Source organism: Myodes glareolus, chromosome 2, assembly GCF_982192425.1.
Source record: "Myodes glareolus chromosome 2, mMyoGla1.1, whole genome shotgun sequence".
NCBI classification, from domain to species: Eukaryota; Metazoa; Chordata; class Mammalia; order Rodentia; family Cricetidae; genus Myodes; species Myodes glareolus.
This window is the reverse complement of record NC_142027.1, coordinates 80,570,022-80,596,150: the sequence shown is the minus strand read 5'-3', so window position 1 is coordinate 80,596,150 and position 26,129 is coordinate 80,570,022. Positions and strand designations below refer to the sequence as shown.

General features: G+C 37.7%; 1 protein-coding gene and 1 pseudogene across 2 annotated transcripts; one reads left to right on the top strand and one right to left on the bottom strand.

Annotated features, from left to right (window-relative positions):
- LOC148123020 (ubiquitin carboxyl-terminal hydrolase CYLD-like) lies at window positions 1-25,867 on the bottom strand. Of its 2 annotated transcripts, none has more exons than XM_087902306.1 (16): window positions 25,336-25,867; window positions 23,897-24,199; window positions 23,603-23,708; window positions 19,255-19,353; window positions 15,274-15,390; window positions 13,684-14,288; window positions 12,699-12,864; window positions 11,744-11,885; window positions 10,293-10,415; window positions 9,821-9,912; window positions 8,888-8,954; window positions 6,261-6,393; window positions 5,342-5,450; window positions 4,449-4,567; window positions 3,958-4,174; window positions 1-2,621 (listed from the first exon to the last, which is right to left on the bottom strand). In XM_087902306.1, the coding sequence occupies exons 1-16, from the start codon at window positions 25,837-25,839 to the stop codon at window positions 2,437-2,439; spliced, it is 3,087 nt and encodes a 1,028-aa protein (XP_087758432.1). In that variant the 5' UTR covers window positions 25,840-25,867; the 3' UTR covers window positions 1-2,436. The 2 variants fall into 2 exon arrangements, with proteins under 2 accessions (XP_087758432.1, XP_087758431.1); XM_087902305.1 differs by lacking the exon at window positions 25,336-25,867 and adding an exon at window positions 24,657-24,766.
- LOC148123021 (small ribosomal subunit protein eS7 pseudogene) lies at window positions 17,070-17,621 on the top strand (annotated as a pseudogene).
- Window positions 25,868-26,129: the final 262 nt, after the last annotated feature.

Here is a 26,129-nt window from a genome sequence, read left to right as displayed (position 1 = left end):
GAGCCATAAAAACTGCATTTTAATGATACAAAATAGTACATAGTATATTTGTTTCCACAGCAGCACTTCATTCATCTCTAAGTTTAACAAAATTAAGGCTACATTGGAGCATACTGACAGAAAGGGATTGTTTTATACAATGTTATTCATGTTTTCATAAACAAAAGTATTCTTCAGGCAAATTTTTTAACAAGATACAAGTAAAGGAAATGGAATACAAAATGTGTTCCTTTGGGTCAGCCTGATAATAATAACCACACACCCCCAGGGAGTATCCGTGGGATTTTTTTAATGATAACCACACACCCCCAGGGAGTATCCGTGGGATTTTTTTAATGAATACTTTTGAGTATGAGGGCGACTCTCCAGAATTAACATTCCACAGTACAAGGCTATTTCATAATATAAAACCAAAGACAGTTGTGTCTTCAGTATAATCCCCTTAGAATAAATAACTAGTGAACATCAACAATATTTAAAAGCACACGAGAACTGTGCAGAGGCCCATTTTGCCTGGAAGGATAATCCCTACATCAATAGCCCTTCTCCCTCAAATCTGTTAGGAAGAAAGTGAGAACTAAAATACGGTGGCCCAAAGCTGTCAGCATTGCCAGGGCCACCCACCAGCAAGGGTTTATCCCCAATATCCTCACTATTCACTACTCCTGGCCATCTCTGCTGCTCAGCTTATCACTGCATTTGGACCCAACAGAAACCCTTTAGGATTTAGAATAAGACAAAGCAAAGACCCTTAACAACTCCAGCCAGTCCACCACCTAATGAGACAACCGACAGAAGCTCACACAGGAGCCTAATTCCTTGCCAGGAAGTCACTTTGACAGGCCCAAAGCCACAGAAGTTTGCCTTCACACAAGTCCTGTCCTCTGCTGGGGCAGGTAGTTCACGGCCTCCTCAGGCCCCTTTCTGCTCACCAGCTTCTACCATTACATCCTCTTCTCCACCTATCCCAGCTGCATTAGGACACTAAACAACTATCTCCATGATGAAGAATTAGGGGTGGTGCTGGAATCACCAAGCCCAAGGAGGGCAGTCTTGTTTTTAAACAGAGGTCTCATGACCTACCTGCTCTGAGAAGGATAGCCTACTTAAGACATGAAGGCCTGTCATCTGTAGTAGTATGGGGGTGTAGGCAAAATCTTCCCAGAAGTTAAATGTTTACATTATTAAGTAGTAGAGAGAAATCAATTCAGTAATGTTTTTTCCCCTTCAGCATGAGAATTTTGTCTATTTCTTTGGCTTCCAGGGCCTCTATTTCTATAGAAATAGGGTGGAAGGAAATATCCAAGTAAGTACCATCAAATACCCTCCAAGATTTATGCACGTTCCAAAGACTGCTAATCCCTCTAGGAATAGAGCACTGAGGTCCACAGACCAAATGTACTTAATATAGAAGTTCACGTGTAAACACAGATAAACACAGAGTCCATGTCCACTTATTCACACTTACATAGAATGACTGCTACAGACAATAGCATTGTTTGATCCACAGTAACACAAAGAGAAGGTGTTTTTGAAGCCTTCAAACCTAATAGATCTCTTCAGGAAAATGGTAGGAATACCTCTAAGCCAACTTTATTTCTCTGTACTATGATCTGTATAAGAATACATTATCTATTACCACTCTAGTCATTTCATAAGTCACCGTGCCTTGCTCCATAAATACTTAAGAGCTCCTATAGGAAACCTGCCTGGTGACAGTTGCTATGACTGCGATGTTCCAATTGTTCTGTACCCTTAATCTTCGAAGTTGACATTAAAAATGGACATTTTATAACAAAGTTATTCATTTATCTCAAAGCCAGAACAAATAGAAAATAACACCATGAAAGGAATTTGAGCATGTTCTGCCCACTGCTGCAGGACACAGAACTCGGCAAAATACAGACATGCAGGAAATCAGTACTATATAGGAAAAATTAACAAACTCAGCACACCTTCAATAGCTGGAATAAAGGTAGACTCTTAATAAAACCATATTATTTCTTCCTCAAGGCTACAAAAGAAAAATGATTTAATAACCTTGGTCCATAAGAATAAATATTTACTTACATCCTCAATGGACTAAAAGAGATTTTAGACGTCACAATTAAAATTGTATGTTTCCAAAAATATGTTATCAATGCAATAAACTCAATAAACTTAAAGAAAACTAAACTTAACTTCATTTAAACTAAACTTCATTTAAATTAAACTTCTTAAAAAACCAACACAAATATACTTCCTAAAGTGCAAAATGCTTATTAAATACTTCAAGAACACAAAAGTAATTTGTTTAAAAACACAAGAATCCTTTGCTGAAGGGCCATCAACACAAAAGACACCCATTGCCGGCGATGGGTGTTGGACTAAACTGCCAGATGAAAGAAACATGGTGGTAAGCTTTGTTCTTGGCCTCGGCCCATTTCAGATGACCAATTATTTGTCCAAGCTCATGGTTGGACTCTGGTACATGCATATGTACGCATCACAAAGAAGTCTGCGTGCACAGCCTCGAATCCTTCTGGAATCCAAGGAGTGCAGTTCCTCCAGAGACATCTTCAAGTACTCTCCCACTTCAGGGCAGGGTGTCACTTGTGGAATGTTAAGGCCATTCTCACCCCCTAGGGAGAAAGAGAGCTCTCATTAGGGCAGCAAACTTCTAAGTCCTCTTGGCAGCCTGTCCCACCAGAACAATTTTACTATCCTAAAATTTAGTAAAGACTGACTCCCAGAATCAAAAACAAAACAAAACAAACAACAAAAAAAAAACTTTGTTTGACTTTCAGTTTCTAGAATTACAGTCTCCTTTGGCTTCTGAGAGGGTTCAGCAGAGAAAAGTGAAAAACAAAAACAAAACCCAACCTGGTAAAAGGACACGCACTTAGGAAAAGCTGCAGTCCTGATTTGCAGGCTGCTACTCTAGGCCCCTCAGACTTTTCTGTTCCTCCCAGACACTAGCAGCCTGATTCTTTTCCACAAAAAGCCAATTTTGAGTGTTACTGTTTCCCTACGTTTTAAGAACATACTTGCATACCTCTAGCACGGCTGATTTAGATACTGATTATCAGAATGCGCTCTATGGTCGGGTTTGATCTCCCAGGTGCTTTCCCAAATGTCATGCTGCTAATGCTAACTGAGTGAAGCACACACACAGGGGTGGGCTGTACCCTCAGGTATCTGAGAGCATACGGAGAAGTGGAGACCTGTTGGTCTACAGCTTGGGCCTCTGGTCAAGAAACTGTCACTCGGAGTCACACCTGAAGACCTGGGGAGCTAGGGCTTGGGAGAAGAGCTGTGGAGTAAATGGGGTATGTACAGGTACTGGGACAAGTACCTTACTACCAAGATCCCTGTCACTCAAGTGTGTACTAAGTCATGACTAAGTTCCCTAAAAACATCTCAATGAGTGAAGATTTCTTCCTGAAATAAAATGCATGAGATCAGAAAGACTGAGTTAAATACAAACCATGCAACCTTCACCACCTTTAACGTTAGCTTAGACAATAGGAAAACAGGCATGATTTCCATGACCAAAGTATTCCCACAGAGTTTGGCATTTATGTCCTCAATAAATGGCTACTCTACTGTATATAAAAATGCAAGGAAGCAGATGGTAAAATCAGCCCTAAATAAACTTTAGGATTTTTTTTTTTCTTTTGAGGTGGGACAAATTGAAACAGGTTCTCACTATGTAATACAAACTGACCTCTGATTCACAATTCTCTACTTCCCAAGTCTGGGATTATGGCTAGGATTCTTTAACAAATCCATGTAAGGACCAAGATGCCACAACATTATTGCTCCTTAGTTTGAGTATAGAATAAGTAATACCCTTTGAAGATTAAAGTCTGTCACACTGCGGTATCCTTTAGAGAATTTGCTCACAAAATACCCTATTACTACGAACACGTGCTCTCACTAGGAAGCATCTCACTCCAAAAGAAAAGTTTTAAATACCATCTCGATCAGCCATGCTGTCAAAAAAGAGCCATGCAGAATCATCCTTCCCATACTTCACAAACGCAACATAGTGGTTCGTTTCTATGCAAAGAACAGCAAACAATTCCATCTTCTGAGAGGGGATGCAGCCGTGTCTCCAGTCCCAGTCAGGCAAGTCTTTGGGAAGTGTTACTGGGTGATACGTATGATTCTTTCTCTTGGGATGGAGGTGAACCTAAAATGGACCATGAAGAAAATACCACAATTGAGCTAAATGCCATGTTTCAAGGGCAGACTCTAATCGCTTTCACTGACCACCACAGTCAAGTTCTATACACACACAGGCACACACACACACACACACACACACACACACACACACACACACACTGGCAGAAGAGACATGAACATTTCCTGTGAATGTTTAAAATGCCCTTTGACTCTGAAAGGCTCTCAAACCCTGCCTTCTGGACCATCAGTATCTGACCGGTGCAGGGCGTGTGGATCACCTGAGTGCAGCAGGTCTGACAGAACTGCTTGATCTTCCCAGGTGTGATGTCGGGGTCATCATAGCATTCTCTGCACTCGAACATGGCAAGTCCTCCGCAGATGCGGCACTCCCTCGGAGCTACGCAAAGAGGGAAGAGAGAAGCCTTTTAAAAAGACATTCTGTCATTAAAAATAAAAGCTATACTTTGAAAACAAGGATGCTTGAGGGCTGGGGAGAAGAAAGGCCTAGTCCTCTCTAACTCTCTTAAAATTTCATTTGAATTTTTTTGTATCTGTAGTATTTTTAAGGACTACACACACACACACACATATATACATATACATACACATGCACACACACACCATGTATATATATATATTTATATAACCATTATATATAACATTTTGTTAACCTATTCTACTATTCTAGAATTGTTCTTCTGGTCATGAAATGTTCAAAGATATAAAGGAAGTATTAAAGACTAATAGCATATATGATCTTAAGTCAGTAAGTAACAATCACTGCTATTGTGAACTTTCTCTAACAATTTTACGTATAAATATTTATATAAGTATGTGCACCCAGGTGCATGTGTATCTCAAGTTTCTCTCGTCTAGCCTCTCGATGCTTTCCCTTCCATCATAACTACCACACACCGTTTTCCCACAGGTCTATTGTTTAGACTTGTCTCTAATTTCTTGTCAGATAGTAAGTAAATTTCCATTTAAATGATTTATTTTTACCTCCTTTTTTTAAGAATAAATTCTAGCAGTCAAATTATTGAGTTAGTATGTCTAAGCTCTTCAAATACTGAATTACCTGTCAGAAGTATTATACCCATAACTAATGAAAAGTCCAGGTCAACTATCTCTAAAACAAAACAAAAAAACAAAGAAAGGACTATATACTTACTGTCTTCAAGCAAATCCGTTATATTTAATTCTAGGGAAGGAAAAATTTTTTCAAACAGTTTGAAGTCTCTTCCAAACCGAGGCATCTGAATAAACAAGCATGATGGTTCCTTAAAAGAAAAAAAAAAGACACATAGTTTTAGAAACCAAAGTCCTGAGGAACTGGGCACTTTGCTCATTATAGTGCTTACTTAGCATGTCCCAAGCCTTGCGTCCTAACCCCTGTACTAATGGAGGAAACGTGTAAAAGAAAAAGTTTCCCTATGGAACTGAAATAGTCATAGCTGTGAAACCTAGTAGTGGTGTCAGCAGTGCTGTTGGCCCGTGAAGCAGAGCCCACTTGTGAATGTACAGTGTGGACGCAGAGCAGCAATAAGCTACAGGTTTTCCGGACATTCCCGGAGACGAACATGACAAAACAGACCACAGCATGCACTGCAGAGATCACACATTCTGACAGTCAGAGACATTTCTATTGCATTCATCAGCAAACCCATACACAAGAATTTATTGGCATTTTATCTCTTAACAGAGGGAGAAAAAAATAACATTACCTTTGACATGTTTAGATACTATGCATGGGTAAAATGACAGCTGAACACATAAACATGTATGCACACATATCTTTGTCATTAAGCTACTTGAAACTTAAAAATTAGCTTTTGTTCCCTTTGCAAATCCAAAACATTCCAACTTAAGCTAAGCGGCTGTCTTTAAAAAGAACAAAGTTAGAATACCATTTAAAAAGAAAATGTGTCTTCTTAACTGTTTCTTCAAACTATTCTTGGTTAAAGCACAGTGATAGCTAGGTGTGGTTCAGTGAGGCAGCACTTGGGGTAAACAAAAGGCCTGAGTTTAATCTCTAGCACTTATAAGAAACAAAATAAAGTAGCAATACAAGTCCAGTAACAATCACTAACCTCTGCAAATTTCAGGTTGCTGTTGATAAAAGACCACTCTAGTAACTGTTGAACTGTAGGAACGCCAATTTCTTCGTTTTTTTCTAAAAAAATTTGATAAAAGTCGCAGTCCTGAACTTCCTGACCTGCTGATCTGGAAGCACACAGAAGGAAATGCACATAAGCCAGCTATCAAACGCCGTCTGATGGACCTGAGGCCACAACATCAAATGCTCATGTCGAGCTTTGGATCGTCCACACACCAGGTGAAAGACAATGATTTGGATGAGATAATTAAATGTGCTTATGCAGAAGACCTCATAAATTATTTCTTCTGCCTTATTTATAAATTATTCAAAAGTTCTCTTGCCATCACAAGAAAAGTGTAGAATAATATTCCAATCAAGAAACATTATATGAACAATAATCAGAAGGGAGGGAGGGAGGGGGAGGGAGGAAGAGGGCGGGAGGGAGGGATATTTTCCTAGCAAGTCAAAGCAGGGCAAGGTGTGACTCTCAAGAACCCTAACAAATATCCTCTAGGCTTTTAGCTACCAGCAGCTCTTTAGATGGTCACCCACCAACTTGACAAACACCAGGTAAATGGTCACAATGAAACATGAGGGTCCAACAACTCCCTTCCCTTACCAGCTTACTAGTAACCATTAAAACTAACTCTACTGAGAAAACTGTTTTTCATCTTTCAGCTTACCGCTTATCTTTTTTAGCCAGCTGTCTGGGTTTAGAATCAGATTATTTAAATGTATGTCTAGATTTAAAGAGTTTAACAAAAAACTGTCAGCAGTTTTTATCACAAAACTTCTGTAATTCAGGGAGCAGCCTATTGTGATCTTCAGCTGCCCCAAGCAAATTATGTCCTGAATTTACAAAACATAAAATCTGGTAACTAGTTAGAGCACCCTTGAGGACTCAAAGCTAACAAAAACAGATTATAATCTAAGAAACTAGCAGTTATTCTAGAATAACATTTCAATTGGTTGTTGATGACTACAAAAAATCATAGAAAAATTCATAGTTAAAAACAGCATAGAAGAAAAAACAAAAATAATGGAGGTAAAAAAGTCACACCCAGAAATATCAAGGATGGCCAGGAGAGGCATGGCAGCTAGTGAATGGAGGAAGAGATGCATAGTGCCCTAACACTGTAGCAGAAAACTGGGAGGAACAGCAGCCACTCAGAACTCACTTCCAGGGCCAGGCATGGCGGTGCACACCTTTAATCCTAGCAATCAGGAGACAGAGGCAGGTGGATCTCTGTAAGTTCGAGGCCAGCCTGATCTACAAAGCAAGTTTCAGCACGGTCAGGGCTATATAGAGAAACCTGTCTCAAAAAATCAAACCAAACCTAAAACGAAAAACAAAACAACAAAAATCACTCCTAAAATCATATGCACAGGGAAGTTTTTTAACCATAAAGAACAAAGTATGTCAGTCACAAAAAATGGATACAACTGGAAATACACATACTAAACAAATTAAACCAGTCCCATAAAGAGAAACAATGTATGTTTTCTTTCATTTATGATTCCTAGATTTTCTACAGATAGATAAAAAGCATTAATTTGTATATGACACGAAAGTAGACATGATGTTGTCTAAGGAACAAAGGAACTATGAGGAGGGAGACAGGGAAAGGGACAGAAGCGATGGAGGTACAGGGGAAACATACTCAGTATACAATATGGAGTTTATGAAAATTTTAGAAAATGATAAATATAATTAAAAAAAACCCCACAGCTAGTGTTTTAGAAGTCTGGAAACCTACAGAATCAAAACCAAGTTGTGAAACTGTACCAAGCCATGCTAGTTGGGTTGTATTTTCCACTAGGGACAATCCACAGGCACAAGAATACAAATTTGGTAACTTTTAAAAAGTGGATATTGACATTTTACAAACATTAATATAAAAACATTCATGGATTGATATGGTTTGGACCTGTCTTTGTGGTGCAGACCATAATAGGTGGGTCCTGAGGTCCTATACTCATCACAAAATCCTGTAGCTCTACGATGAACATGTGAAGCTTGTGACGACACTGCCCAGCTACAAGGAACCTGGGTCGCCCTGCCTTGACATTCTTGTTACTCTTGCTTTGGTCTGACCTTTCTTTCTTGCTCTGCCCCCAACTCCTTCCTTTTAGGATGAGAAGCCAACCCTGTGCCACTGTAAGCTGGAAGTATAAAACTTGCTTATTGGTTTTTCAGGAACTCATGGTTAAAAAGACTATTTTTGAACAGTGTTGAAACATTAAAAATTATGGAAACTTCTGAAGTTACAATGAATGTATTCTGCATTAAAGATGACCAAGAACCTATCGGGACAAAGAGTAGAAAGTAATAGCTTTAAAATCGTATGCTTAAGTCGGCTGTGGTGAAGCATACATTTAATTTCAGCACTCAGGAGACAGAGGCAGGCAGATCTCTGTGAGTTTGAGGTCAGTCTGGTCTACAAAGTGAGTTCCAAGACAGCCAGGAGCCAAGACTGTTACACAAAGAAAGCCAGTCTCAAAAAACTTGGGGCCTAAGAGACAGAGAGTTCAGCCACTAAAAAAACTAAGGCCCACACTGCAATGGCAGTGAAAAAGAAGGTCTACTTCTGAAATGTTTCTAGACAGCTTGAGACCTACCTTATTTTTAACAATGGTTCAACCCTTAAAATATCATGAAACAGGACACTTAGAAATTCTTCAGGGTCTAGGAGAAAACAAAACAAAACAAAACAAAAAACCTAAGTGAATCACAGAGAAAATTTAAAAACCATTCTATTCTTTAGGAGAGACATATTTCTACAATGAAATTAATTTCATTCATGTAATATTATTTTAAATAAAAATTTAGTTAGTTCGGGTTCTTCTGGCAAGAAAAAACTTATAGTAAACATTACCTTTTCATTTGTTGTCACGTTGTCATATATTAACAGAATATACTCATTCACACACAGTGAAATCATTTTTATGTCATTTGGGGGTTCAGTAGAATAATACCTGATATACGCCCTATTTTTTTCTTCTATTTAAGTACTAGCCATGTGTATAAATGCCACAGCTGATTATAGTGTACTGTTAACAAACTTAAATTCAGGAGTTGAATCTGAGCAAATTCTTCAGTTGTGAGTAGACAGAAGTACTGGCCAGCTGTTCCAGAGCCCCTTTCAACAGGGAGCACAGTGAGAAACTGAGCGCTGGGGATACTCCCTATCACAGGAAGAGAAGCAGCTCCAAACAGCACTGCTGGGGACAAGGATAGCTCTTTACTTGGTCATCTTCTGGAGAGCCAGTTGGCTGGCCTATTAAAGACTTCTTTCACATCACATCACTTTAGAAGAATCACAAAATCAGGAGAAATATGCATGTCACATAGAAAAGAAACTTTTTTCATATTTTTGCAGTGCTGGGAATCAAACTTAAGGCCTCTTACATACTCTACCAATGAGTATACTCCAAGCCCTCTCAAATAATTCTAACTTAAATTTTATCCTCTAAACTAAAATAGGTATATTTCAGGAAATAATTATCTTTCAAGTTATTTTCAGTGCATATATTATAAATTAAAAGGGTCACCTTTCTCTTCAGATGTAAATCCTGATCCAGCGTCAACTTTTTCAAGTATTTTCCTCAGTTTCATAGTTTTTGTGGCACACACATATCCATATCTGTTGATAAAAGTGAATTAACTGACACTGGCACAGTGAGTTATATGACACATCTTAATAACCAAATACTTTTCATACAATTCTAACATGTTAAAAAAACAATAGACAAGGAATTTATTTTTAAGAAACAACTGTAGGCTTCTTACAGAAGTTTGAAAAGTGAAAGTCTGAGAATTGGAGTTGTTCCCAGATACTATTAAACACCTTAAAAATAACTACCATGTACTAATACAATTCTGAACTTTTTATGAAGCCTGGGTGAAGCGATTTTTAAATGGCATTTGCTTATTATATTAAAACACTTAGTTTATAAAATAGGATATACAATAAAACAGTAAACAGAACACCAACTAAAGACAAAACACATGTCTTCTACTTACATTCTCAGAGGATTGACTATTTCTGTCCTTAGTATCTCTTGGGTCTCATTATAATACTCTACATCATTCTTTTCTTTGGGTCGAAGTAACACAGTATCCAGGACAGAACTAAAAGCAAATAAGCTGCAAAAGAAAAGAATATTTTCCTCATGTTATAAAAACAATAATATTTGAGAAAGATTCTTAAAGGAGTAGGAAGAGGCAAAGGGATAAAGTGTAGGGAACCACTGGTATAAGAACTCATGAACAGGGCTGGAGAGATGGCTCAGCGGTTAAGAGCACTGCCTGCTCTTCCAAAGGTCCTGAGTTCAATTCCCAGCAACCACATGGTGGCTCACAACCATCTGAAATAAGATCTGATGCCCTCTTCTGGCCTGCAGGCAGACATACAGACAGAATATTGTATACATGATAAATAAATAAATAAATGATTTAAAAAAAAAAAAAAAGAACTCATGAACAGACAGCACAGGCCCTATGCTCAGCACCCAGAGACCCTGCAGATCCGGACCAGAAACACCAAGACTGCACCATACACGTGAAGGTTGAAAACGCGCCAGAGAACATTAGGAAAGAAGCTTGTTTACATAAACCAAGAGGGGCCTGGAAATCGGTCACACACACACACAGACAACATAGGGAGAAAGGCAGAGACTGGTTAAGACCAGATCAGACTAGTCAGGACACATTCATCTCATTATCATAAGATAGGCATTTCCTTAAAATAACTTGTGAGTGATTAGCAATAAAAATTTGCTGGTATCAAAGAAAATAAATTTAGTTAAAATTAATTTTTATCAGTAAATCTAAGGAATATTATAGTAATGCTTGCTTGTTTGTTTAATCAAAAGTATTCCACCAACGAAAAGACCCACCTTTATTCTGCTGTCTACTTTTAAAATTCTAACATCCATACTAACTTCCTAACTCTTGTGGCACAGCCTACAGAGTGGCAGATCCAGTTAATTTAACTGGCAATGCACAACCCTTACTGCTACAGATTTAATCTTTATAGCCTAATGATCCTTGCTGTTCAACTTGATCCACTTTAGGGAAAACTACACAAAGGAGGGCAACAGTGATCCTATGGAAAGTAATTTTTAATATTAAGAATTTTTATGATCATCTCAATATTCCAGAACACACGCAACACGCAATGCCAATAGCTTGCTGCAGATTACTTGGCACACGTGCAATCATCTACATTGGAGGCAGATGTCCTCAGAGTATCTGTTCACTCATTATTCATTGCAGTATTTTTAGATTAGTGCTTTGGATCTAGGAATAGGATATGAAATTCTTCAGTCACTAAGGACCAAATCTTTCCTAACTCTGTCAGTTTCTCTACTTAAAGGCATCTGGCACCTTCTTTCACACACACACATACATACCTGTCTCCCTTCTACCCCACACAGCACTACATACACTTACTGCAGAAAATAGGAACTTACGAGAATAAAGTTGAGTCTAAGTAACAAGAATTGTAATAGCCCTGGATGCCTTTCTTCTTTCCAGTCATTATTTTTAATCCTTTTTTTCCCATCGTTGGTGGAGTATTTTCTTCCACTACTTTACTTAAGTAGCCTGCAAATGCTGAAAAGATAAAAAATAAAAATAATTCTTTTAAATCACGACAGTATATATTCATATGCATGTACACATATATTATTTAAAGTATATTTTGACATCCTCTGCATTTTTTACTTCAGTTAACTGATATTTATCTGGACTTATAAAAATGCGATATTCACTTTCAACATCATTCCTGTCATATAGAGTTTAGAAAATTAAGTCAATTAAGCATCTGTCAAAGAATATTTTGTTACTAGTCCACAATGTTTCATTTTCAAGGATAAAAAGAAAACAAGTTTCCAAAATACTCTTCAACATTAAGAAAAATGTTTTTCATAAAGATGGTTTCCCTATTTCCCTCCTGCTTGACTCTCACTATGGTTAAGGGAAAGGCCAGCATCAGCAAGCTAGTGACAATGAGAAGAATTGTCCTCCATCTGTCAAGCCAACTGTATCCCCAGACTGTATCAGATTTCTTCATGAGGACATCCTGAATGAGGGACTTAAATAGACGCGGAGGGGAAGTTTTTGCTAAAGGGACCACATTTTCATTTCTACCACTACTAGAAATGAAACCCATACTGCCAAAAATTTAATGTCTATAATCAATGAAAGAGAAGAAAAAACACTGCCTTTCACTCTTTAGATCCTAAACACTTTTCCTAACTCTTTTTTCAACATATCTCCTCTTAGAACAACTCTCTTATGCACCAAGTAAGAATCTTTACCAACTTCGAAAGTAAACGAATCATTTAACACTGTCACCTCAGGTACTGAACAGTAGCCAGAAACAGTCATTCCAGATGGGTAAATAAATGAAAAGTATCCAATTACCTAAAGAATTACATCTTTCAATTTGATTAGAGACGGGCTGCAAGGACGCAAACCTAGAGTCAGGCCTGCAGCTCTTCAGCTTCACGAACAGGGCCTTCTTCCGGGCGCAGGTGAAGTAGCGCCTGCCCTTGAACGTGCCATCTGTGCAGCCTGAACATTTCTCTTCCTGAAAAAGAAAGGTTTTGGTATGTGTTACACCGGGAAGAGCTATGGAGTTTTCACCTTTTCTGAATTTCTTTTTCAAATCTTTTCTGAACAGAACAGCACCAAGGAAAAGGGACTGACTAACTGGTGCTTTGGCCCTCAGCTGGTGGTTTAAGAAACTAATTCTTTAGCCCTCCGGGAAGTATTTGATGCATTTCTTTTCAAAATACATGTTTAGAACTTCCCTGGTTTACTGAGTTTCCCTGAGCCATTTCAAAAGTATTAAAATCAAGGGGCAGGAGTAAATAAATTAACTAGTTCCTCACCAGCAAGAAGACAAGTGAAAAAAACAATTAAAAACTATATTTAGGTAATAGCTAAATTTATTCAAGTTCTCCCTCCTGGTTGTGAAATATCACACAATATGCTTTTTTAAGACCCAAAAATAAAACCTTCCCCTCTCCCAAAGACTCCAAACATGATGATTAATTTTAAAGTCAGTCACATCCCTGAACTGACTACAATGGGAGGAGGATAAGGAATAAGAAGGAAAGCTGGTCACTGGACCGCTTTTTTTGCTGCATTCTGTTTGTATGTGGAGACCACATGTTCTAACCTAAAAATCAATCTATTCCTTGATCACAAACAAACATGAGGAATGAGTGGGCGAGAGCCTGAGGAATGGCAAAGGGTGAAGGTAAGCAATACTATAATATTTCCTCTACTACTGGCTTCTTTTTTTTGAGAAAAAATAACTTCCCAAGAAATTATCTAATAGAGGAAAACCTAGTTTTAAAACCTCATGAAGAAAAGTTGTAGATTTCAAGCCAAAATAAATTACCAGTTCCAGTCCAGCTAGCACGTCACTGAACCCAGGCGGCTGGCCAATCCAACGGATAACCCCATAGATTGGGGAATTCTTTTTCACTTCAGCCAGTGAGCCCACCTCTAGGCCGTATGCATTACCAGAAGAGATGGGCAAGGGCGGGCTCTCCTGGACAGATGTACTGTTCAGCTCGCCCATCACAGACTGCACTGACAACGAGAGAGGGCTGTGAGCAATGCTGCCATTAGTATCGGGCATCTTGGTCAGGCTGGACGGTAGAGAGTGAAATGTGTTCTCGCTGGATAAGGAATTCATGGACGGTAGAGAGTGAAATGTGTTCTCGCTGGATAAGGAATTCATGGACGGTAGAGAGTGAAATCTGTTCTCGCTGGATAAGGAATTCATGGACGGTAGAGAGTGAAATCTGTTCTCTCTGGATAAGGAATTCATGGACGGTAGAGAGTGAAATCTGTTCTCGCTGGATAAGGAATTCATGGACGGTAGAGAGTGAAATCTGTTCTCGCTAGATGAGGAATTCATGGAAGGAGGTTTTGGTGGAGGTGATGAATGTTCAAAGTCTGGAGACAGTTCTGTAAGTGACTTTGCAGGGTCTTCTGCAACTATGAAAAATTATCCTTAATTAGAAAAGGCTGTTCAAGAACATTAAATATAACGGCATCTCTAAAAACAATACAAAATTCTAGTCTAACTGATCACATGATCCCTTTGCAAGTCTGCTTGAAAGCACTGTAAAATTTCTATCTTAACACTCTGGGGGCTGGAGAGATGACTCAGAGGTTAAGAGCATTGCCTGCTCTTCCAAAGGTCCTGAGTTCAATTCCCAGCAACCACATGGTGGCTCACAACCATCTGTAATGGGGTCTGGTGCCCTCTTCTGGCCTGCAGGCTTGCACACAGACAGAATACTGAATACATAATAAATAAATCTTTAAAATAAAAAAAAATACATTTAAAGCACTCTGACTACAACTTCAAACAGGCAAGGAGCTATATCTGTTTTATTCTTTGTCATTGTAGCCTGAGAATGTCTCAATAACTATTTGCTGAACAGATGAAGGAAATAAATACATGAAAGGAGAATGATATCTAAGAAACAAGGAAAGGTAGGATGCTTTAAAGAAAGAAAGATAGGCAAGTCTTTAAATGAGTCACTTCATTTCTAGAAACAATTGATCCTAAGTAAATGTATTAAGACATAAGAACAGACTGCTGGGCATAGTGGTGTACACTTTTAATCTCAACACTCAGGAACCAGAGGCAGGTGAGTCTCTGTGAGTTCGAGGCCAGTTTGGTCAACAGAACAAGTTCTAGGACAGCCAGGACTATTATACAGAGAAACCCTGTCTCAGGTAAAAAAAAAAGCAAAGCAAAACAAAACCCAGACTACTAACATTTCAAATGTATCCTCAACCCTAATAACAGTGTAGTTCAAACTATGTTTAATATTTTAGTTCAGCAATATTGTCATATTAGCAATGATCTATTCACTGTTTCCAAAATTAACAAATATTGATGAAAAAGTCATTTCCCCTTACATATTAAACAGAGGGTATCATTATAAAGAGAACTAAAATTATAGATTACCTTCATCAATGTACCATTGATTTTTGGATTTGGATTGTTGTTGTAAGTCAACAGATGATCCATTTAAGGTGTAAAATAATTCAGATCTGCTTCTACTTCCAGGGTCTGAGGTAGATCCTATGGAACAAGAAAAGTTCCTTTTTAAAAAAGTCAATATGTTACAAAAAGAAATTTTATAAATAAATTAACATGTGTATGGTATAACAACTGCTCACACAACTAATATACACATACATAGTATTGTATTGTCTTCGGCTTTAAAAGTTTGGTAATTAGTCAACACAGAAGAGAGTAGGAGTTATAAAATTAATATAAAAATTAGCCATTGATATTAAAGCTCTAAGAAACCATTCTGGTAGTCAGTGGTGACACAAGCCTTTAATCCCAGCACTTAGTAGAGGCACGCATATCTGAGTTTGAGGCCATCCTGGTCTATTGAGCAAGTTCAGGACTACAGACTATCTAAAGAAACCTGGACTCAAAAAAAAATCATTCCATGTAATCTATTTTTCAATGTCACCTCTACTTTAATTTGATGAAATTATTGGCTCACAAATTTAACCTCTATCATCCATACCATATAACAGTGGTTTTTCCACCTTCCTAATTCTGCCACCCTTTAACACAATACCTCATGCTGTAGAAAACCCCAACCAGAAAATTATTTTCATTGTTACTTCATAACTTCAATTTTGCCACTGTTATGAATTGTAATATAAATATCTTTGTTTTCCAATGGTCTTAAACGACCCCAATAAAAGGGTCATTCAAACCCCAAAGAGGTCACGACCCACAGGATGAAACCCCATTGCAGTCAACAAAAGAACATCCAGCAGTGTTATAGAGCCTAGACATACACAAAGTTCTTTCACCAAGGTTTGTGAAGTGCATTCTACGATGGTCACATGATGTGGGATTCCCCTCTGTATGCTGTGAATACCAAGAGTTAATAAAGAAATTGGCTTGGCCTGATAAGAGTAGAAGAGAACTAGGTGGGGAAAACTAAACTGAATGCTGAGAGAAAGAAGGACAGAGTCAGAGAGAAGCCATGTAGCCCCACTGGAGACACCGGAGCTTTACCGGGTAAGCCACAGCCTCGTGGCAATACATAGATTAATGGAGATGGGTTAATTTAAGTTGAGTTAGCCAGAAATATGCTTAAGCTATTGGCCAAACAGTATTGCAAATAATATGGTTTCTGTGTGATTATTTTGGGGCTGAGCAGCTGGGAACAAACAAGAAGTCTCATACAATAGTCACAAAAAAAACAAACTGCCGAATGATGCACTTCTCAGAACTCATCCCATTAATAAGTGACTCATGATTATAATTTCCCTTCATAAACTTCAAATGTGACAATACAAATTGATGAACAAATTAAGTTAAAAAACATTCAGGTTTAGGGTGGGTATGTGGCTCAGTAGTAGAGTTCTATATTACTTTGTGTAAGATGCTAGATTTGATGCAAGCATCAAAAAAAAAATAAAAAAAATAATAAAAAATAAAAAAGTAATTTCAGTGTCTGGAACAATACCTGAGTAATAAAGTACTTGCCTAGCTTATGAGGTTTTGCTGACTTTGATCCCCAACATTACAAAAGAAATAATTTAACTTTTTTTAGACTTACAATATAAACATCTTAGAATTTTATTAACACAATTTCTTGTTCTTTGCAGTTTACCCTGTGCCCTCGGTAGGGATGTGGTGGAATATTTGGCCTGTGCCTGTCAATGGTCTGACAATGCAACCCACAACCCACATGATCAGTGGCACTTTCCTCCTTTCAGGAGAAGGCCATGATCAGCTCAAGCACCAAGACTATGAAGCCCAATGACAAGAAGACATATGACTTCGAGTCTAGCATCTCTCAAGCACTGCTCGAGCTGGAGATGAACTCAGATCTCAAGGCACAGCTTGGAAACTCAGTATTACCCACCACAGCCAAGGAAACTGAAGCTGGTGATGGTCAGAAAGCAATCCTTATTTTAGCACCAGTTTCTCAGCAGAAATCTTTCCAGAAAATCTAAGTCTGGCTGGTTCATGAATTAGAGAAAAAGTTTAGTGGCAAGCATGCAGTCTTCACTGCTCGAGGAAGATTCTGCCCAAACCAACTCAGAAAAACTGTACAAAAAAATAAGCAAAAAAGCACCCAAAAGCGGCACCCTAGAATCTGTACATGACGCCATCCTTGGGGACTTGTTCTTCCCAAGTGAAACTGTGGATACTCCGTGTGAATGGATGGCAGTCAGCTCCAAAAGGTTCATTTAGACAAAGCTCAACAGAACAAGCAGAACACAGGTCGAAACTTTTTCTGGTATGTATTAGAAGCCCACGGGCAAGGATGTTAATCTGGAATTCCCAGAGTTTCAGTCATAAAGAAAATAAATGAATTAAGTGTCATTCATAGTCAAAAAATAGTAATAAAAGTTCTAATTTTTCCATGTCTGAAAAAACAAAACACCATAATTTCTCACAAATTATATTTATTGCAGAACAAATTATACTAGAGACTAATTATGTGGGTCTTGATAACTAGATGTAATACAAGTTGAAGTTCAAAACGCTAAGTAAAACTTATTTCTCTTCCAGAAACTTCCCCATGACACCAGTAGAGAACATGTAATTCTCATTCTGTTAACTTCCACATACCTCATAGGTTTATAGCTGCAGTCCTTAACCTGTAGGTAGCGACCCCTTTGGGGGGGTCACATGTCAGACATCCTGCATATCAGATATTTACATTACGATCATAACAGTAGCAAAATACAGTTATGAAGTAGCAACAATGTTTGGGGAATCACCACAACATGAGGAACTGTATTAAAGGGTCACAACATTAGGAAAGTTGAGAACCATTGGTTTATAGGGTGACTGATAAATAAGGAGAAATTATACCTGCATCACAAACAGTTACAGACACTTCCCTGCCTCTGTATTAACTACAAGGACACTTCATGGTGATCAGTAGGAATTTGACAGCACATGGTGAAGCCAATTGTTTTTTAATGTAAAGCAAAAAGCTCTGTACCCCATAACTTTACTCATACTTTATGTGGGACACCTGTAGCCAGCTACTCAGAAAGCTGATCACCAGAGTTCAGAAGTTTAAAGTCAGCACAGGAAACTTAGCAAGGCGCTCAACCACAAACAAGAAATCTATAGCTTTTTTATATCTGAGAGTAGTGATCTTATGGTATCTTTTCTGTATGTGTGACATGTGGGTTTGTCTGCAGGTGTGTGTGTGTGTGTGTGTGTGTGTGTGTGTGTGTGTTAGTCCTCAAGAGCCATCTTGTTGATTTTTGCTTTGTTTTGAAGAGGTTCTCCATTAGCCTGAAATTTGCCAATTAAGATAGGCATGCTGACCAGCTAGTAATAGCTAGCAAATCTCAGTACTTTCCATGTCTCCATGTCCCTAGTATCAGATCCAAAGAAAACTCTATTTCCTCCAACCCCAAAGGACTATAGGAGGATTGCTGGTGGTTAGACAAAAAGCATTCCTTAGGAACCTGTGAAGTCAATTCCTCTCTACCAAAAGGAGTCATTTCCCTAACCACTGGCAGAAGAGACATGATTATCTGTAGCATCTATTAGTATTAGCAAAGTACATTCTCCCTCCTCCTCCCTCCCTTCCTCTCTCTAGGGTTTTTCCGTTGTAACTTGCTCTGTTAACCAGACTGGCCTCGAACACAGAGATCCACCTACCTTTGCCTCCTTAGTGCTGGGACTGAAGGCGTGTAACACCGCAGGCTGTTCTATCTCTCTGTTATCCAAATAAAAATCTCCCTCCACAACTCCTAGGCTGGCCATTTCGGTAGTTTCTCTACTACATCCTCACTTAAAATCATGTACATAAAATTTTAGTTTACATAAAGTGTAGGAACAAATTATATGTATGTATGAATGTATATATAGCTTATATAGCTTATTTAACATCTTGGAGAATCAGATTATCATGTAGACTACCAAGAATGTCCTCCATACCTGTAACCTTTGGTTTATTATGACTAGACGAGACTTTGTCACCAACACTTCTTGATATAAAGGCAAGTTTGGGAGGCCTCCTTTCCGGTGTCATGCTCTCTGAAACAGTAAACATACTTTTTAAATATATATGGAAGAAAAATAGTTTAGCATAAAAAAGAAATCTTTTCTAACAAAAAAAGCACAATCATTATAGTCTTACAGATTCTCTTTAAAGACTCCACAACTGAAAAGTAATTACTCAGGTGAAAAAAACATCAACACTGTACTTAAAAATGTAATTTCTGTAAGAAAATATAATCATCAGTTATCAAAATGCTTTAATTTTTGAAAAGTTATTCGGATGCAGTCAATTTTATATGAAGTTTTAAAAAGCTTTAAAGAAAACCTTATTCATAATTTTTGATACATTTTCCAGATCAGCATGCCCAGCACAACTCTACACATTATAGTGTTTTACACTCAAGCATTTATGGACCGTGCCAAGATAAACATGGACAATTTATTTACTGTAAGAACTGGAGCCTTTACATGCCCACGTGCCTGGATAACCTCTAAACAATGTGATGCACTAAACTGACTTGATAAAACTTTCTCAGCCACCCAAGTAAGTATGCTGGATCAGTGTATTTCACAGAACACAGCTTGATAAAAACCTGGGTAGGAGACAAATCAGAGTTAGGAATGCACTCAATACTAAGTATGTGTCCACCTTTAAACACATCATGCACCAAGAATAACACAGATAAGTATACAAACAAATGCAAACAGGAAAATCAGAGAATTACACACCAATCAATGATGCAGAAAGCCAGAGATACAGAACTAAATTTTTTGAAGAAAGCATTCCAAGTTTCACTTCAAAGCACAGGTAACAAAAAATTCTGGCAAACTTTTAAATTCAAAGATTTTCCTAAAGAGGAAAGGGTCCCACTAAATGACTTCCTTTTCAAATTTCTGTGAATGTGCACATACAGTATAGTCTGAGTTGTTGTTGATAGTTGCATTATACTCTTAACTTTCACAACGACAGACACAGCTCAATGTATTACTTTTAATGCATTACTCAAAGAAACGCATACTTTAGGAGTGTCACAAATTGGCATACTTCATCACAACTTTACAAACCTGGATGTGCTGTCACAGCAGCATTAAGGCTTTGGACCATCAGGAACAGCAGTGCACAGAGGGACACTTTTACAGTAGGGTGAAGCAAAGGTTTCCAGATACCAACAGTGAGAAATATTTCACTGGGGAGAATTCTTCCCAGATCTCACCAACTGTTCAGCTGCTCCAAAAACAATCTTTCCTACGTGCTAGAAATGTTAATTCTGTCCCACAAATGGATGTAATTGGGCAAGAAAAAATAAACAAACTGAGGAACTAAAGGAGACACTGTCACGTTTTTTCCCCTCAAGAAAAGAATGTTAATGATACAAAATATAGATGAAGGCTTATTCAAATATTCCAAATTAATTTTCATTTAAATAATTTTACTTTTTCAAAGTCTATTGCAAGCTTTATTTTGTTGGCAAATACATGTAATTTGTGTGTATAAAAGCAGTATCATTCCTAATTATCTACTATTCAAGGTTTATGAATATCAATAACTATGAAAGAGAAAAGGCATTCTCTTCCTTTCTTACCACTGCTCTAACCCAGCAATAATATCAACGACAAGCAGGAATCTTGAAGATCTTGACAAGGGACTCCCAAGTCATAAAACTCAAGTTTTGTTTTGTTTTGTTTTTTGTTATTTTAATTCTATACCACTGTTGAAATAGAAGATAATTAAAATATTTTTAAGGTGGGTACTGCTAAAAAATATCCTTGTAAGGTTACAGCCCAATTCCAAAAGAGTTTCACTTTTCTTCTTTCTATTTATTATGTGCTACTGCAGAATCTAAGACAATTTACAGTTCAAACAAATTTAGAGTTGGAATATAAACATATATTAGTCATATGCATACATATATAAAGAAAGAAAGCTGTAAATTTGGGGGAGGGAACACATCAATCTTTAATTTACAGAAGACTGAAAACACGCCACCAACTTTGCATCTCTGAGCTCCATAGCTCAGGAATCTTCTTCCTTCTTTTTTTTTTAATATTTTATTTATTTATTATGTATACAGTATTCTGTCTGTGTGTCTGCCTGCAGGCCAGAAAAGGGCATCAGATCTCATTTCAGATGGTTGTGAACCACCATATGGTTGTTGGGAATTGAACTCAGGACCTTTGGACGAGTAGGCAGTGCTCTGAACCTTGAACCATCTCTCCAGCCCCTCTTCTTCCTTCTTGAATGGTTTTACTAACAATGATTTTCCCAATCCCACAACATACTTCATTCAACTATAATATGTAAAACACAAAACAATGCAATTAAGATAGCTAAAAATTGATAATTATATTCACACAAAAATGTCGCAGGTTTTAAGCTTTCAAAAGCACCACTGGACAGTTCCCTGAAAAAAAAATCCTTAAAAAAATACTCAAACATACTTGTTTGCTAATTAAAGTGGAATTTGTGGGATATTGTGAAATCAGTGAGATATGACTATAGAGAAGCAGTATTACCCTGAATTGGCTCCTGTGAAAAAATTCATAATTAAAAAAAAGTATTACAAAGGCTTCTTCCCAGCCATTCAGCAAGTTAGCATTATAAAATCAGCATAACCCTCCAACTTTTAGAACAGGCCCTCTTAATTCAGCTCCAAATAATTTCTTGTGTGTGCTGCTCAAATGTCTCCTGCAGAGGTCTGTGGGAGCACACGAATGTGACAGGGCAGTACCCCATCTTCTTTACTCCTTGTTTGACCATTCTCCAGCCTCATCACCATCTTACTGACCACAGATTCTGTCCATTTACTATCTACATAATTCTGTTCATTTACCATCTATCTCAACTTATTAAATGAAAGTTCTACATAGGTATTACTTTATTTTAAAAATTTTTTAGTTAATTTATCACTCTGTGTGTGTGTGTGTGTGTGTGTGTGTGTGTGTGTGCGCACCCATGGGCCATAGCATGCATGTATAGATCTGATGACAATCTACAGGAGTCATTCTCTGCTACTACCATGTGAGTTCCTGGAATCAGTCTTGAGGGTAAGTGCCCTTACCCACTGAGCCATCTTGCTAGCCCTAATCATCACTTTTGTTCAGTGCTGAGACTGGAACTTACAGCTTCACTCAAGTATTCTAACCATGGAGCTACAGTCTCAACCCCAAGAATGCCTATGTGCTTTGCCTCCTAAATATCCACATCTAAAGAAGTCTATGTGAGGGCTTTCTACTATCTGAATGAATGGTGCTTTTACACTGTTGTATTTTAAACAATAAGCACTCATTGTAACATTAAAAAAACATTTTAATTCACAAACATCCCAAACTGTGCTGTCTATAAAACATGGATGAAAAAGTAAACACAACTAAATAAAATAAGGACACATATGTTTTCCCTGAATATAAATCATTTGTTTCCAAAAAGTAAGAAAAAGAATTAGGAGTGGGAGACCCAAGGGGAGCTGTGGGGTATTATAATCAAAATATATTATATGCATGCATAAAAATTCTCAATAACAAATATATCTTAAGAGAAATCAAAAGTAAAGTATGTCAGACTTTTTCAGAGCAGAACTGAAGTAAAGCTGTCATATGAACCTCATGCCTCTTGCTACAAAACTAAAAGCTGCGTGGGAAGCATGTTCAAACTGTAGAACAATTCATTTATGACTTGATACCAACAGGTAGACAGGAAGGGCAGAATGCAGGTTAGGAGCCTTCAGTTTCCGTTTCTATGAAATAAGAAATTCAGGGACTAAAATAAGCTCTCTGAACAGAAACAGAGGGGAGGTAACCAGGGCCGGGGGGTGGGGAGAATAAGAGGAGAGAAAGGAGGGAAAACTCAGATCACGATGTAAAATAGATGAAAAAATAATTAAAAACAACAAAAAGGAACTTCAGCCATCATTTAATAAGAATCCTGAATCCTCTGTGGAGTTTAGATGAGATAACCAATTTTTTAAAAGCTTCTAGCTTCATTTCTTACTCCAAGAGACAACATTTTTTGTATTTTTGAACCCTTCAATTGCAAGACAGGATTTCTTTCTTTATTAGAACGTCTTGGAGAAGACAATGTAAGAGATAATGTATAAACTTCACTATACTTACATACTTTTTAGAAATAACCTTTATTGCCTTGGTTCGGGAGAAAAGAAAGAATAGTCTATTAATGACAATTCTACAATATAAAGCCAACTTCAAAAGATCCATCTTTAGTATAAATTCACATTCTCATAACAAAATACATGAGAAACTATCTTCTGAGTACATAAAGGAGACATACCTGGAATGATATCATTGATGTGCAGAAGAATTGTTCTTTCAACATTTGCAAAACTGCAAAGTTGTACTCCATCAAACCTTCCATCCCAGTTGCCAATAGGGTTATCCTTGAAATGCCAAAAAGTAAACCTTTATACCTTTGTCAATAAAATATAAATATGAACACTAACATTTCATACAAAAGTATTACCTAAAATATCTTTCATAGAGAAATGTTAACTATTTTTCCCAAAAGAAAGGCTGTATTAGAAATTAATATATATATTCACAATAATAAAACTCAAAAAATCCTTACCATGTCCACACCAACAAAATATCCTAGACTCTCTATTCCTGGCAAAACATCGCAGAATATTACTGTTCCAGATTCCACACTTGCTCCAACCTCCACATAAACTCTTGAGTTTATTTCTAAAGGGGGAGGTTCAGTCTGCATTTTATCCCCCGGAGCTGCAGAATCATTTTCCAATTCATTGTCATCATCTTCTATGGGCTCCAGCTTGTCCGATGCCACCAACACGTCACAGTCTTCATCACACTGAAAAAGCTGTTTCCCTTGACATACCCCATCAGTGAAACCTTGGCCACGATCTTCCGCCTAGTTTTCAACATTTTTTTTAAAAAGAGATATAAAAAGATTATCCTTTAAAGGGACTTCAGGAAATTACTTTGAAAAAACTCTAAATTACATCCATAATAAGAAATATGACAAGCAGCTGCTGTTGGGTTTAGGGTGTTTAAAGAATAAAGAAGGTGTTTCTGATGATGAAACTAACTCAATATTTCAGATCATAATTCTTTTGAGAAAGAGCGAGGATTAAATTTACAACATAGTTCTACCATGACTTGTGTTATGAACAGACATTCAGCTTTAACCAAACCGCAGCATCAGCTCCATCCATTTACTGAGAACAAACTGTAACCATCTACAGCCATCCACCGTACAACTACTATAAGTCATGTGTGCTCTAAGCACTTCACAGATGAGGAACAAACAGATTAGGAGAACTTGATGTAGGTTAATTAAGTACCCTGGCAACCCTGCTAGTACATACCATAACTGGCTGTCGAAGCCTAATTATTTCACTGCTTGAAAAACCAAATCAAGAAGCAAGCAAAGTACGACCTCTCTCTACTCGTGAGAGTGTCCAAATGTGAACCAACAGTCAGATCGGAATATAGAATTCTTAGATATGTTGCCAAGGCAAATAAGTTCCAAGGCAGGTTATACATTCCAGGGATAAGCATGAGCAAACTGAAATTGTTGAAACACACTTCAAAATCTTACCTCTAAACTGTTATACTTAGTAGCATACACTAAGAACTGGGAATCCTGTAGGTACTATCACAAGATAGTTCACAATTTTTTAAGTGTTTATAATTACAATTGGTAGTGTTAATTTTTAATATAGGTAACTTAAAAACTTCTAAGATATGAAGTCCAGAATAATGACTTGTAAATTTCTACTGTAAGAGATAATTTTTTAATTTTTTCAAGAATTGTCTTTATATCCTCTCAATTTATCATTAAATAAATTTTGAGACTGAACTATATAGCTCAGTGGCAGAGGGCCCTGAGGTCCATCCTGAGAATTGTACTAAAAACAAACAGAAAACATAAATCTTATATAGGGGAAAATATGTGCTCGTGGTCTCTCGCTCACGTGCGCTCGCTTTCTCATGTGCTCTCCCTCTCTCCCTCTCTCTCTCTCTCAAATGTCCTATCAAACTTACCAGCAATTCTACTCCAAAGAAAATCCCCGAAACTGTCCTCTCCGCTAATAAAGGTCCTCTGAAGCGTACAACTCCTGGAAATTTCTCTTCCCCAGATCGCAGCTGTACCTTCACAGGGCTGCCCACGTCTACCTGGAGGCCTTGACTTAGTCGAATTCTGTTTCTAAATAGGCTGAGCCTCTCCTCACAGTTGGTAATTGCCAACAGTAACTCTGTACATTTCTCATTGATTTCTACAACATCCTTTTCATCAACAAAGAGAACTGCGTGCGGTTGCTCTAAGATTTGTATTCCAATCTGACTTTTCTTGCCTTTTGCAGAAGGAACTCTTGAATGCCCCACAGAACGGTCTTGGATGTACTGTCCTACACTTCCTTTGGGTACTTTTAGGAGTTTCTGTGTCTGTTTGTCTGTTACACTGCGTTCTTGAAGAAGCAGATAAAAAATCAGTTCTTCCCAGCAAGGTGAAGTAACCTTCTCTTGGCTCCATAGGCCTGAACTCATTGTGACAGGAACTTCAGAACATCAACTCACAAAAAGGAGCCACTAGCAAATCTGTCATAAAATCCCCAAAAATGAAGTTACTGGAAGTCCCAAAGCAAGCTGTTAACAACCTGGTGTCCATGCTGTAAAAAGACAGCAATTCAAAGTGCCTGGCAAACAAGCAAAACAAACTTTAGACTCTATTCAATACAACCTTAAAATAAAACAAAAGATTTTTTAAAATCTCATTTGACTATATAAATATCTCAGTGAGCTAAAAGACCCATATGACTTGTGTCCACTGTAACTGC

Coding starts and splice junctions, on each gene's coding strand:
- LOC148123020 (XM_087902306.1), bottom strand. CDS start 25,839: ATGAGTTCAGGCCTATGGAGCCAAGAGAAGGTTACTTCACCTTGCTGG. Junction 14,289..15,273: donor TCAATGGTACATTGATGAAG/GTAATCTATAAT, acceptor AATTTTTCATAG/TTGCAGAAGACCCTGCAAAG. Junction 5,451..6,260: donor GCAACCTGAAATTTGCAGAG/GTTAGTGATTGT, acceptor TTTTCTTTTAAG/GAACCATCATGCTTGTTTAT.